General features: G+C 42.5%; 1 protein-coding gene across 1 annotated transcript in view; it reads left to right on the top strand.

Annotated features, from left to right (window-relative positions):
- LOC122925723 (transient receptor potential cation channel subfamily M member 7-like) overlaps positions 1 to 12,973 on the top strand; it is a 99,616-nt gene that overhangs the window by 58,508 nt on the left and 28,135 nt on the right. Inside the window, exons 14-18 of the mRNA XM_044277069.1 lie at positions 303 to 484; positions 601 to 733; positions 2,274 to 3,151; positions 10,261 to 10,298; positions 10,914 to 11,010. Coding sequence (XP_044133004.1) covers positions 303 to 484; positions 601 to 733; positions 2,274 to 3,151; positions 10,261 to 10,298; positions 10,914 to 11,010 — 1,328 coding nt within the window. The remainder of the gene's footprint in view (positions 1 to 302; positions 485 to 600; positions 734 to 2,273; positions 3,152 to 10,260; positions 10,299 to 10,913; positions 11,011 to 12,973) is intronic.

The following is a 12,973-nucleotide window of genomic DNA, read 5'->3' as shown; positions in this document are numbered from 1 at the left end:
TGGCAGCACCCCCTTCTGTAGCTGACAGCCTGACACCCGGGGCAGTGGCTAGCAGGGCTCAAGAGGCAGCTGCCTTGGGCCCCCCAGGAGCAACTGGGCCCGGGGCAGCTGCCCCTTTTGCCCCTTGGTAAAGACGGCCCTGGATGGATCTGTCAAATACTATTGGTGATTGTTTCTCTAAAAGTACTGATTTCCAGCTCAAAGTGACAGGCCAGCTTTTAGACATAACTAATACATGCTCTATCCAAATAATGTCCTGATATTGATTTACTTGATAATCTGTGCCTCTGTCTGTCTTGCAGTAATGTGTACAAGGAGTGTAAAAGAATTTCTGATCATCTGTGGAAGTCTCAGCGATATTATTTTGTCATGTTGTATCACAATAAGCCCGTGCTGCCTCCACCCTTCATTCTCCTCAGCCATTTAACTGCTCTGATAAAATGGCTGTGTGGACAGAGCAAGAGGTCAAATTCTCAGGGGCCATGTAAGTTAGATCTACATCTCAAATTTTACAACTTCCTTATGCTTACAGTTGCTATCCCAAAAATCCAACAAAGATCCATTTGTTACAGTCTTTCTTGTATTCATATTTTTCTACAGACCTCTTCCAGACTGAAGAAGATAAAAAGAGGCTGCATGAATTTGAAGAAAAATGTGTACAGATCTATTTTAAAGACAAGAAAGATGATGATAACGCAAAGAGTGATGAAAAAATCCGACTAACATCTGAAAGGTAAACTTTATTGGAAAAGAAAATCTAAACGCACTTAAAGGAGTTTTCTGTGACTAGAATATTGATGACCTACCCTCAGGATAGGTCAGCAATATTTTTTTCAATTGGTCTCTATTAAAAATCTTGAGCAAAGGGGTAACTATTTGTTGAGAAGTGGATTTAGATGTGCTATGGAGAAGCCGATTGTCAGGAAGGAAGTGTTGCTTATCAACAGTCGGATGCTCATTAAGTGGAGGTGAAGCGCTATATTTACATGCAGCGATCTCCTACACAGTATGAGGACGAGGGATCGCTACTGTTATTGCTCGTCCTCATACAAAATCATTGCTTCTGCTCAGCAGATTGCTATTTAGACTGCGATTTGCTGCCCAAGAACGATGATTGAGGTATCTGCACCTCCGATCATTTCACCCAATGAATGAGCATTTTTCTCGTTCATTGGGTAATCTGTGGCACTTTTACATGGGTCAATTATCGAGAATGTGCGTTCATAGGAACATTCATTCCCAATAATCAGCCTGAAATTTGGGCCATCTAAATCCACCTTAGCTGTGTAAATCATACTTTTTACTTTCACTTTGTGCTGGTCATCTAATAAACCTTATCTCTAAATTACTAAAAGGTCATAAACACTTAAGCCATTTAAGCCATCATATCAGTAAGATAAAAATTGAGCTATATTGAGTGTTTATAAGGCCAGAGATCAGAGGTAAGGAGCTGTCAACTTCCTGCCTGATGGAACAGAGTGAACATTTTTTATGCTGCTACTAGTGAAACTCAAGGCTGCACAAAGACAGTGGTTCAAAATTTTTAATAAAGACCAATTAAAAAATGATTTTTTTAGCTTAAAATGAGTACAATGCAGTAATAAAGCAAAATTGCCCCCAAAGGTGTACATAGCCTTTAAGTCCTGAGAAATCCCTTTAAAATATTAAGGTGCTTCTGGCTTACAGCTATAAGCTCTTGTTAGTTTATTTACCGTATGTCTTATACATAGAATTTATTCCTTGACATACATCAGTAATAGTGAATATATTGGGAATTAGACTGTTGCAATGTAATTCCTGAGGTCAGATCTTACAGATCAAACTGTATGAAAATGTGACAAGATTACATATGGTCATCAGTACACAGCCTAACACTGCATGATGTTTCTCACGATGCTCTCTATTTTTGATGAATTAAAGAGTTTGTCCAGCAGTATTCATTTATATAGCTCCAAGTGGCTTAAAGATAAAAAAGAGAAGCTATACATACCATTCTGATCCCTCGTTGCTGCCATTCGGACACTGTTTAGGTCCCTGCTGCTCTTCACTTCCTGGTTCTGTCATTGAAGCGCAGCGGGGACCAGATCAGGGTTGGAATGGCAGTGGTGGGTGTTGTTGAGGGTAAGTATTTTCAAGCCATTGTGAGCTATATACACAAAAATGAATGCTAGACAACCCATTTAACTGTTTTCATTTATCACAGTTATATTAAATGGAATGTTTGGCTTTGTCCATGGACATTAATTATTGGACCAATATTTTATTTGTCCTAGAGTGGAAGATATGTTTGAAGACATAAAGGATGTCCGAGATTATGTCAAATCTATAGATAATTTACTTCACCATCTAGATGATCACATTGGAAACTTGCAGGACCTTTCAGGTCTGACATTGGACTCTGTGAAAAGTTTAACCGCACAGAAAGCCATGGAATCCAAAAAAAGGCATAGCATGATGTCCTGTGATTTAAGTCTCTCAAACCAAACCACTGATGATGGACTTGGACAATCAAGCACATGGAAGAAGAGCCAAAGCAGCCAAAAGTGGGCTCATTCCTTATCATATCCTGGTCTTGAAAAGTATATTAAAACTTCCAGTTCCCTGCAAAATGTCAGTGAGTCCAATTTTCATCCTGTACACAATTCTTTGTTTTACATATCTGATCATCCAGAATTCCAGCATGGAGAGGTCTATGAAGAGAAAAAAATAGATTATGTCAAACACAAATCTCTAAAAAGCAGGCCTCATGTAACACATGAAACATCAACTCAAAATGTCTTACAAGTGCAGGTTCCAGAAATTGTTCCAGTGGTTCAGTCGAAAAAGGGCCTGTTACAAGTTGTACCAAAAGCTCTGGAATCGGCCACTTCAAAAATACTTGGGAAGACATGCAAAGAGGAAGGTTTTGTTAATTTTACATTTACTGATGATGACAACAAGGCGATTCATGAAAATGGCATCGGGGATGGTTGTCCATATTTTAAATCATCTTCTGACCTGAAAGCTAAGGCATCTGAACAGCTATCAGAGGAAGTGTCACCACATGATTACAGCCATGAAGCTATTGTAAAAAAAGGGAAAGGTCAACACAGTAACAATAATAGTCTCACTGGAGTATTTAAGAAATTATGGAAACCATCCAAAAGCCCAGGTAATATTAATTTTCTTGTCTGCCCTCTTTCGGTATTAATATCATATTTTGTGACTATCTTATGGCATTCATCATCTTAATATTGATCATTTTGTTATGAAGAAATAACTATAGGAAGTGGTTTTAACTTTTTGCCTTTCCCTAATTTGTTGAGTTCATGCTGTTCTAGCTGCTGCATTAACCACAGTGACCAGATAATTGTACTAAGTAGGTTAGAGAAAAAGCTTGGTGTACAGTCACAAATAAGCAGCGGAACCCTTATCCAGGAGTAGGTTCAGTCTCCTTAAAACAGTCAAATCCACAAGCAATTTCAGGGACCGCGCTGATATCAGCAGTTTAACCGCCTCCGGACCGCCTAACGCAGGATCGCGGTCCGGAGGCGGCAGCTGCAGGCAGAGTGACGCATTGGCACGAGACGCGAGATGACGCGCTCAGCCGGCCCGCACATGCGCATCGCGGGCCGGCATTTATTCCAGGGGGGTCGCGTCATCAGCTTGCCAGCCAATGATCGTGGCTGGCAAGCTGATGATTTTTAAAAAATCCAATCAAAAGCCAGTTAACACATCATATTAGTAAATATGATGTGTTAAATGGCTTCCCTGCTCCTCTGCTGGTCCTTTTGGTCGGTTGGTTCCAGTGAGTACACCAAACACCACACACTTTAGCCCCAGATCACCCCCCTGCACCCCAATTAACCCTTTGATCACCCCTTGATCGCCCCTGTCAATCACCTAGTGAAAGGAAAAAAGTGATCAGTGTAAACTGTCACTTTTTTTTTCCACTGGTATTGACCGTTAGGTTTTAGGGATAGTTTAGGCCCCTTGGTTAGGTAGTTTAGCGATCGGTTAGCGCCCAGCCCACCGCACCGCAGTCACTGATTCGCTGATTAGCGTATCGCTAATCAGCATTTGTACTTTTATAGTATCTGTAAGTGATCAAAACTGATCACAGTCAGATATATAATAGTATTAGTGTCACCTTAGTTCGCCCTCCACCCAAAACGCAGTGTTTGCCCGATCAGGCCTGATCGGTCGCCCACACGTGCGTTCACCCACGCCCGCCCCGCTGCAGTGACAAAAAATATATATTTTTTTATCACTGCACATTCACTTTACACGCGCTGCGGCGATAAAAAAAAATCTGTTTTGATATTTTTTATCAACCGCAGCGGCCTCCGGTACTTTGCTAGCCTCCCATTTGTAAGACAGGCTTGCTTTTTTTCTTGGGTAGTCTCAGGGAATACCCCTAAATTTAGTTGCCCAAATGTCAAACAAGGGGTATTCTTCTGAAGAGGCCTACAGGCTTCTGACCCAGTCGGATGAGGAATGGGAACCCTCATCTGACGAATCCAGCAGGTCAGAATATGAACCTGTAGAAAGCAGTGGCAGTCTGACTCAAAGTTCGGACGAGGAGGTTGAGGTCCCTGATAGCACCAGGCGTACCCGGCCCCATGTCGCTAGACCACAGGTTGCGCAGGATCCGCTTCAAGGGCAGCAGAGTGGGGCTGGCGCTGTCGGATTACGTGGTGAGGCATACACCAGCAGCGCAGCCCTCCCTGGACCTAGTACCAGCACTGCCGTACAACATGGTGAAGTGGCGAGCACCAGAAGGGCAGTTGAAGCTGGTACGGTGGCACGTGCAGTAGTTACCCCGTCACAGCCACCGCACAGACAGGCCCGTAGACCCCTAGAATCCCTGAGGTGCTGGAAAATCCTGATTGGCAGTCCCCAACTTCAGCCGCACCTGTAGTTCCCCCTTTCACCGCCCAGTCTGGAGTTCGGGTTGAGACAGCTCAGATCGGTTCGGCCCTGGGATTTTTTGAGCTGTTCTTGACTGTGGAGCTCTTGGACATAGTCGTGGCAGAAACAAACCGGTATGCCACACAATTTATAACCGCCAACCTGGGAAGCTATTATGCCCAGCCTTTCCGGTGGAAACCAGTCCAAGTTTCCGAAATTAAAACTTTTCTGGGCCTTCTCCTCAACATGGGTCTAACCAAAAAGCATGAATTGCGGTCATATTGGTCCACGAACCCAATTCATCACATGCCCATGTTCTCTGCTGCCATGTCCAGGCCATCCTGTGTTTCCTGCACTTTAGCGACACCACCTCCCGTCCCAGAGGCCACCCAGCTTTTGACCGGCTCCTCATAGACCACTTCAACCTGAAATTTGCAGATTTGTATACCCCAGAGCAAAACATCTGCGTAGACGAATCCCTAATACATTTTACCGGGCGCCTTGGCTTCAAACAATACATCCCAAGCAAGCGCGCCCGGTATGGGGTCAAATTGTATAAGCTCTGTGAAAGGGCCACAGGCTATACCCACAAATTTTCGGATCTATGAGGGAAAAGATCAAACCCTGGAGCCGGTCGGTTGCCCTGACTACCTGGGGAGCAGTGGGAAGACAGTCTGGGACTTGGTGTCACCCTTATTCGGCAAGGGGTACCATCTTTATGTGGACAATTTCTACACAAGTGTGGCCCTCTTCAGGCATTTGTTTCTAAAACAGATTGGCTGCTGTTGCACCGCGCAAACTAGTCGCGCGGGCTTCCCCCAACGGCTCGTTACTACCCGTCTTGCAAGGGGGGAGAGGGCTGCCTTGTGTAACGAAGAACTGCTCGCGGTGAAATGGAGAGACAAGCGTGACGTTTACATGCTCTCCTTCATTCACACAGACACAACAATCCAAATTGAGCGAGCAACCCGTGTCATCGAAAAGCCCCTCTCAGTCCACGACTATAACCTTCACATGGGAGGGGTGGACTTCAATGACCAGATGTTGTCTCCGTATTTAGTTTCCCGCAGAACCAGACGCTGGTATAAGAAGGTGTCTGTATATTTAATTCATTTGGCTCTGTATAATAGTTTTGTTCTCTACAGTAAGGCTGGGAGAACAGGATCCTTCCTCAAATTTCAGGAAGAGATCATCGAGAACCTCCTGTACCCAGGAGGTTCCGTGGCCCCATCCACCAGTGTAGTTAGCTGTTTACACGAGCGACATTTCCCCAATGTCGTTGCCGGTACCTCAACTCAACTGTCACCCCGAAAAAGATGTCGTGTCTGTAGCAGAAGTGGAATAAGGCGTGACACCCGCTATTTCTGTCCTGACTGCCCTGACCACCCTGCCCTATGCTTAGGGGAGTGTTTCCGGAAGTACCACACACAGGTACACCTAGCATAGGGATCACATCTCACCAGGACAGGCACACAGGGCTATTAGGGCCCATTCACACAGAGCTGCTGCAAACCTCTCCTTTCACCTGGGACAAAGTGCATAACGCACTTTGCCACATCTTTGGGCGATTTGCGCTTTGCACATTGTCCCATGGGGAAGGAGAGGTTTGTCCTATAAAGGTAAAAAAAAAAAAAAAAATCACCAGTAAGCAAAAAGGTTAATGTTCCGTTCAAAAAGTTAAAGTTTATATGTTCTGTTCAAAAGTTAATAAAATTATTGCGTTGCGGCCTGGTTTTTTCTTTTTTGTTTTGTTTTTTTACCTTCCAAGTGGACCAACTGATCGACTAGCTGCAGCACTGATGTGCATTCTGACAGAAGCATTGCGCTGCTGTCAGATTACACACAAGTCGGTGTATGCGGCGCTGCAAGACGAGATTTCTCCTCTGCAGTAAAAGATACGTTTGCCGAGGCATATGAGCTGAGGAGGAGGCGGTGTTCCTATGCTTTGGCAAACACTTTGTATATAAAAAATAAAATAAAAAAATCCCGGCAATGATTTATTCATCCACATCGAATGGAGAAATCTGGTTTGCCTGGGCATACGAGCTAAGTGGGTATGGATGTTGGGCGGAGCTCCTATGTCCTGGCAGACGCCTTTCCCCTCCTTTTTTTTTTTTGGCAGAGATTTTTTCATCCACATTGATCGATGCGAATGAAGAAATCTGTGCCGTTCATTTTTTTCTTTCAGCCCAGAGGCTGAACGGAAAAAATAAATCTCATTACCTGTATGCTCAATATAAGGAGAATAGCAGAAACTCCTAATGCTGGCCATACATGTAATGATTGCGGAGACCCTCAAATGCCAGGGCAGTACAAACACCCCACAAATGACCCCATTTTGGAAAGAAGACACCCCAAGGTATTCGCTGAGGGGCATATTGGGTCCATGAAAGATTGAAATTTTTGTCCCAAGTTAGCGGAAAGTGAGACTTTGTGAGAAAAAAAAATATATATATCAATTTCCGCTAATTTATGCCAAAAAAAAATAAAATTCTATGAACTCGCCAGGCCCCTCATTGAATACCTTGGGGTGTCTTCTTTCCAAAGTGGGGTCACATGTGGGGTATTTATACTGCCCTGGCTTTTTAGGGGCCCTAAAATGTGAGAAGAAGTCTGGGATCCAAATGTCTAAAAATGCCCTCCTAAAAGGAATTTGGGCACCTTTGCGCATCTAGGCTGCAAAGAAGTGTCACACATGTGGTATCGCCGTACTCAGGAGAAGTTGGGGAATGTGTTTTGGGGTGTCATTTTACATATACCCATGCTGGGTGAGATAAATATCTTGGTCAAATGCCAACTTTGTATAAAAAAATGGGAAAAGTTGTCTTTTGCCAAGATATTTCTCTCACCCAGCATGGGTATATGTAAAATGACACCCCAAAACACATTCTCCAGCTTCTCCTGAGTACGGTGATACCACATGTGTGACACTTTATTGCAGCCTAGGTGGGCAAAGGGGCACACATTCCAAAGAGCACCTTTCGGATTTCACCGGTCATTTTTTACAGATTTTGATTGCAAACTACTTCTCACGCATATGGGCCCCTAAAATGCCAGGGCAGTATAACTACCCCACAAGTGACCCCATTTTGGAAAGAAGACACCCCAAGGTATTTTGTGATGGGCATAGTGAATTCATGGAAGTTTTTATTTTTTGTCACAAGTTAGTGGAATATGAGACTTTGTAAGAAAAAATAAAATAAAAAAATAAATCATCATTTTCCGCTAACTTGTGACAAAAAATAAAAAGTTCTATGAACTCACTATGCCCATCAGCGAATACCTTAGGGTGTCTACTTTCCGAAATGGGGTCATTTGTGGGGTTTTTCTACTGTCTGGGCATTGTAGAACCTCAGAAAACATGACAGGTGCTCAGAAAGTCAGAGCTGCTTCAAAAAGCGGAAATTCCCATTTTTGTACCATAGTTTGTAAACGCTATAACTTTTACCCAATCCATTTTTTTTGCCCAAACATTTTTTTTTTATCAAAGACATGTAGAACAATAAATTTAGCAAAAAATGTATATATGGATGTCGTTTTTTTTGCAAAATTTTACAACTGAAAGTGAAAAATGTCATTTTTTTGCAAATAAATCGTTAAATTTCGATTAATAACAAAAAAAAGTAAAAATGGCAGCAGCAATGAAATACCACTAAATGAAAGCTCTATTAGTGAGAAGAAAAGGAGGTAAAATTCATTTGGGTGGTAAGTTGCATGACCGAGCAATAAACGGTGAAAGTAGTGTAGTGCAGAAGTGTAAAAAGTGGCCTGGTCATTAAGGGGGTTTCAGCTAGGGGGGTTGAAGTGGTTAAGACACAGTGCAGACTCGACACTTGATCCAACAGATGGTTGTTCACATTCCACTCTTATGGACCTCTCCCTGCAGCGTCTTGCCACCAACCGAAACTTTCAATACATAGCACCAATACCTTCACAAAGAAAAGAAGCACATGGTGCAATACCCAAGTGGTAAAGTAAGTATACAATTTATTGTACTTACAAAATTCAAGGAGCAAAAAGCATTTCATAAAAACGCGCCCGACCCGGGTTTCGCCTTAGGCTTCGTCAGGGGTTTAGGGAATGAACTCCCTCAGAACAGGTGTTATATATCCTTCCATGATTGCTCCGGGACAGCATCCCACCCCTGTAACATCCGGAGGGAGGTAACATATGTTAAATCAGGAATACTTAAAAAAAATCACTTTTACAAAAATGTCAACTATAATGATACCCTAAAACCAATACATTCCCAGTACAATAGCCACATGCTATTCGCATGGACAGTATAAAAGTATTAGAAAAATAATTTTTTTTTTAAATGTATCAACATCGAAACAGAAGGAGTGTAAAATAAAATGTAACCTTTCATGTGAAACAGCGGGGGTTATCTACTTCCTAGAGTGCCCCTGTAAAACACAATATATTGGACGTACCTTAAGAAAACTCAAAACCTGTATTGCTGAACATATCCGAAACATTAAGAATGGTCTGGAGACTCACTGTGTTTCAGCTCATTTTAAAAAAGTGCACCCAAAAAATCCCACTGGTTTAAAATTCTGTGCTGTTGAATTGGTGCGTAGACATTGGAGAGGGGGTGATCCCGTAAAACAAAAGAGAAGCAGAGTGGATATATGAGATGGGCACCCTCCTACCACATGGCCTTAACATTGAATGGGATATTAAGGCAGCCTGTATATCATAAGTGCAGGTTGCGTAGTTTGTGAAAAAAATGTATAAAAAAGAAAAAAATATATATATATATTTTTTCCTAATACTTTTATACTGTCCATGTGAATAGCACGTGGATATTGTACTGGAAATGTATTGGTTTTAGGGTATCATTATATGTGACATTTTTGGAAAAGTGTTTTTTTTTTTTTTATATTCCTGATTTAACATATGTTACCTCCCTCCTGATGTTACGGGGGCCGGGTGCTGTCCCGGAGCAATCATGGAAGGATATATAACACCTGTTCTGAGGGAGTTCATTGCCTCAGCTCCTGACGAAGCATAAGGCGAAACCCAGGTCGGGCGCGTTTTTATGAAATGCTTTTTACTCCTTGAATTTTGTAAGTACAATAAATTGTGTACTTACTTTACCACTTGGGTATTGCGCCATGTGCTACTAAGCAGGATGTTCAAATATGCAGTTTACATACCTTTTAGGACATACCAGCTTTTTCCCTAGAACATTTCTAGGACATGTCTACTTTTCCCCCCACAAACTTCTTAGAGAGAATTCTATGTTTAATGTACGTAGTACTAGAAACACACTACTGTCTGCCAAAATTCCAGAACTCCTTTAAAGATGATGCTGGTGATTATAATTCATGATTATATCATTGTATTTTTTTTTTTTTTTATATATAGGAGGCGAGGTTCCTGCAGTAAAACAGACATTTTCAGAGGTAAAGGAAATTTTTATTTTTTATATATAAGTCTGACTGCAGTAAATATCAGGTTATTGACCCAGTAACTCCTGCTTTTTCCTCAAATAAGACTTTACTGTCTGATAAAGACTTGATACCAATGAGATAATTCTCAAGCATAGTAGATGTGGCCTCTGATAACCTCTGATATATAGTCTTACAGTAATTGTCAGCTGCCATATCCAGAGAAATCCAGTCTTTTATTCACAGACAACTTCAGATTTTTTTTTACCACCTCAATAGATTAACTACAGTACTCCGTTCTTACTTTTGAGAAGCTGCGGACATTAACATACAGTACTTGGTCATCTTATATTGTGGCTAAGAAACAATAAAAACATACAAAATTGCAACAACAAAAAAAGAAGAAAAAAATCTACATTTTTAGAGTCTCAGTCTCCAAGTTAAAAAACCGTGTTCATGGAAAATGCCCAATTTTGTTAGTGCTGACCAATCCGTAAAATCTGCATACAGACTCTGTATTTAAATTCAGTTTCTATCCCGCTATGAGAAATGTAGTAGTATGTGCTCTTCTGAGCCAGGCGTGTGAGAATCCCATGATAACCCAAGGATAATATTTCTCTCGTCTCTCAGTCACAGCCATGTCATAAGGATGAGGACAATCTCCGAAGATCCCACTCATTCACAGAATTAACACAATCACCTTCTTCACCGACGGCCAATGGCCAGTGTATGTAATGTATTCCATAAAATGATATGAGTGAATGCTTTATGTAGACATTCCACATATGTTTTCTGCAGGCTCTCAGCAGTCTGTTGACCACCTTACATGTTTTATTATATAAAGGGTATATTCATCTTTTAACATCATTTTACAGTTCATATATAGACATATATATATATGGCCTTATGCATGCAGCCATTCGGTGTGCTATACATGTATACACAGTTCTGTAGTAAGAAGCTCAATGGTATTGATCACATGCGGGCTCTACATGTTTCTTTTTTTATGTTACAATTTGCTGCCTTCAGAGAAGGTCCCTATGAAATTAATTTCAAATATGATTTTTTTTTATCTCATAATAGATATGCAATTCATTAAAAAAAAACTATTGATGTTAACGTGTCACGGCTGTGTCATGGTATTGTTGTTGTTCGCCGTGACATGCTGGCTGCCAAAGTGTTGTTATTGCAGCATGTTTTAGCTTCCTCCTTTCCCCTGGTTTCTTTCCCTGTCTTGTACTGGTGGGGTTAACTACCTGGCTGGGTGTGACCACTAGGGGTTTATATTGCCTGTGGCTTTCAGGATGGAGTCAGTTATACTCCAGCCTTTGTTTGGGCTGGAGCTATGTTCTTTTCCTGGGTGTTCCATCTACCCAGTCCTTGAGGGTCACCTAGTGGGACATCGATGTCTCTCCGATATCTTCCTGTTTTCTCCTTCCCTTCACTATGCTTTTTGTGGTATGGTGTTGTTTATTTATGGGTGGGTGTTGTGATGTCTTGTTTGGTGTTCCATGTATGGTCTGTCTATGGTGTATGCTCAGTCCTGCATGGATGCTAGACATCTCCCTGTGTATCTGTGCCTTTGGTGAGAGGGCCCCAGGGTTCCCCGGAGGGGGAACAACAAGTCAGTGAGCAGCTCTGCCGGGGGCCGCCATGCACCCTGTCCGCATGGGGGTCCAGGCAGTTACTGGTATGCTGGATTCCGTGTTTGTTGTTTTGTGCTGTGTCCTGTTTGGTGTTCGGGTTCCAGTCGCTTTTGTTGCGGCAGGTAAGTGCTTGTTGTTCTGGGCTTTTACCTGCCGATCCAGTGGCTGTTCTCTGTCTTTCCCTTTCCTCGCAACTAGGTCGGTGGAGACTCCTGTTCATCTGTGTCCTGGAAGAACAGGTCGTCTCAGCCCTATCTCTATTCCAGGGATCGTTAGGGTTAGTAGGGCCCTAGGTTCTTGTGTATGAGCCCTCCTACCATCTGGGTCCGCTCATACGGCTAGGAGTCAGGGCGTGGATTAGGGTGGCATTAGGAGGTGACCTGTTCCCTGTCCTTGATGTCTAGGCCTAGTTGTTGTCCCCCTTTCCTCCACGGTGTTTGATGGAGAGTTTCCCCTACTCCCCACTGTGACAGAAGGTGTCCATAGCTTGTAAAACAAATGTATTAATTAATTAATAAAGGGTTGGACACCTCTACCTTATACCTTATTTGGACACACAGTCCATGTTGTGCCACAGTAAACTCACATGGGGTCATGTATTAAGACCAGCATTTTAGACACTTTTCCTAATAAACCTGCACGGGTGCTTGATGTGCCTAAGTTATGTAGAGGTGCCGGCCTCTACCCAACTTAGGTGCATCCACCGCTGGCTTAAATCTACACCAGCTCCCTCCCTGGTATAGATTTAGATAATTTTCTACACCTAAAACAGGCGTAGAAAATGATAAAAGAGACATGCTGACCGCCCAGCCCATTTCCCCACCCCCACCACACCCCCTTTCTTAGAACTGGCGTACATGGCATGGATGGGGAAGAAGTTGCACATTCTGCCACAAATCCCATTTTGGAACAGAATCTGCGACAGATATATGCCAATTTTTGGCATATATCTATTCATAATACATAAAGATATGAAAAGATGTATGAAGCAGTAATGCAGTAGACCCTGCGGACCACAGCTCCAACACAGGGTAAAAGTACTAC

This window comes from Bufo gargarizans, chromosome 2, assembly GCF_014858855.1.
Source record: "Bufo gargarizans isolate SCDJY-AF-19 chromosome 2, ASM1485885v1, whole genome shotgun sequence".
Taxonomy (NCBI): Eukaryota; Metazoa; Chordata; class Amphibia; order Anura; family Bufonidae; genus Bufo; species Bufo gargarizans.
Note: the sequence above shows the minus strand (reverse complement) of the source record. Positions and strands in the feature narration are given on the sequence as shown.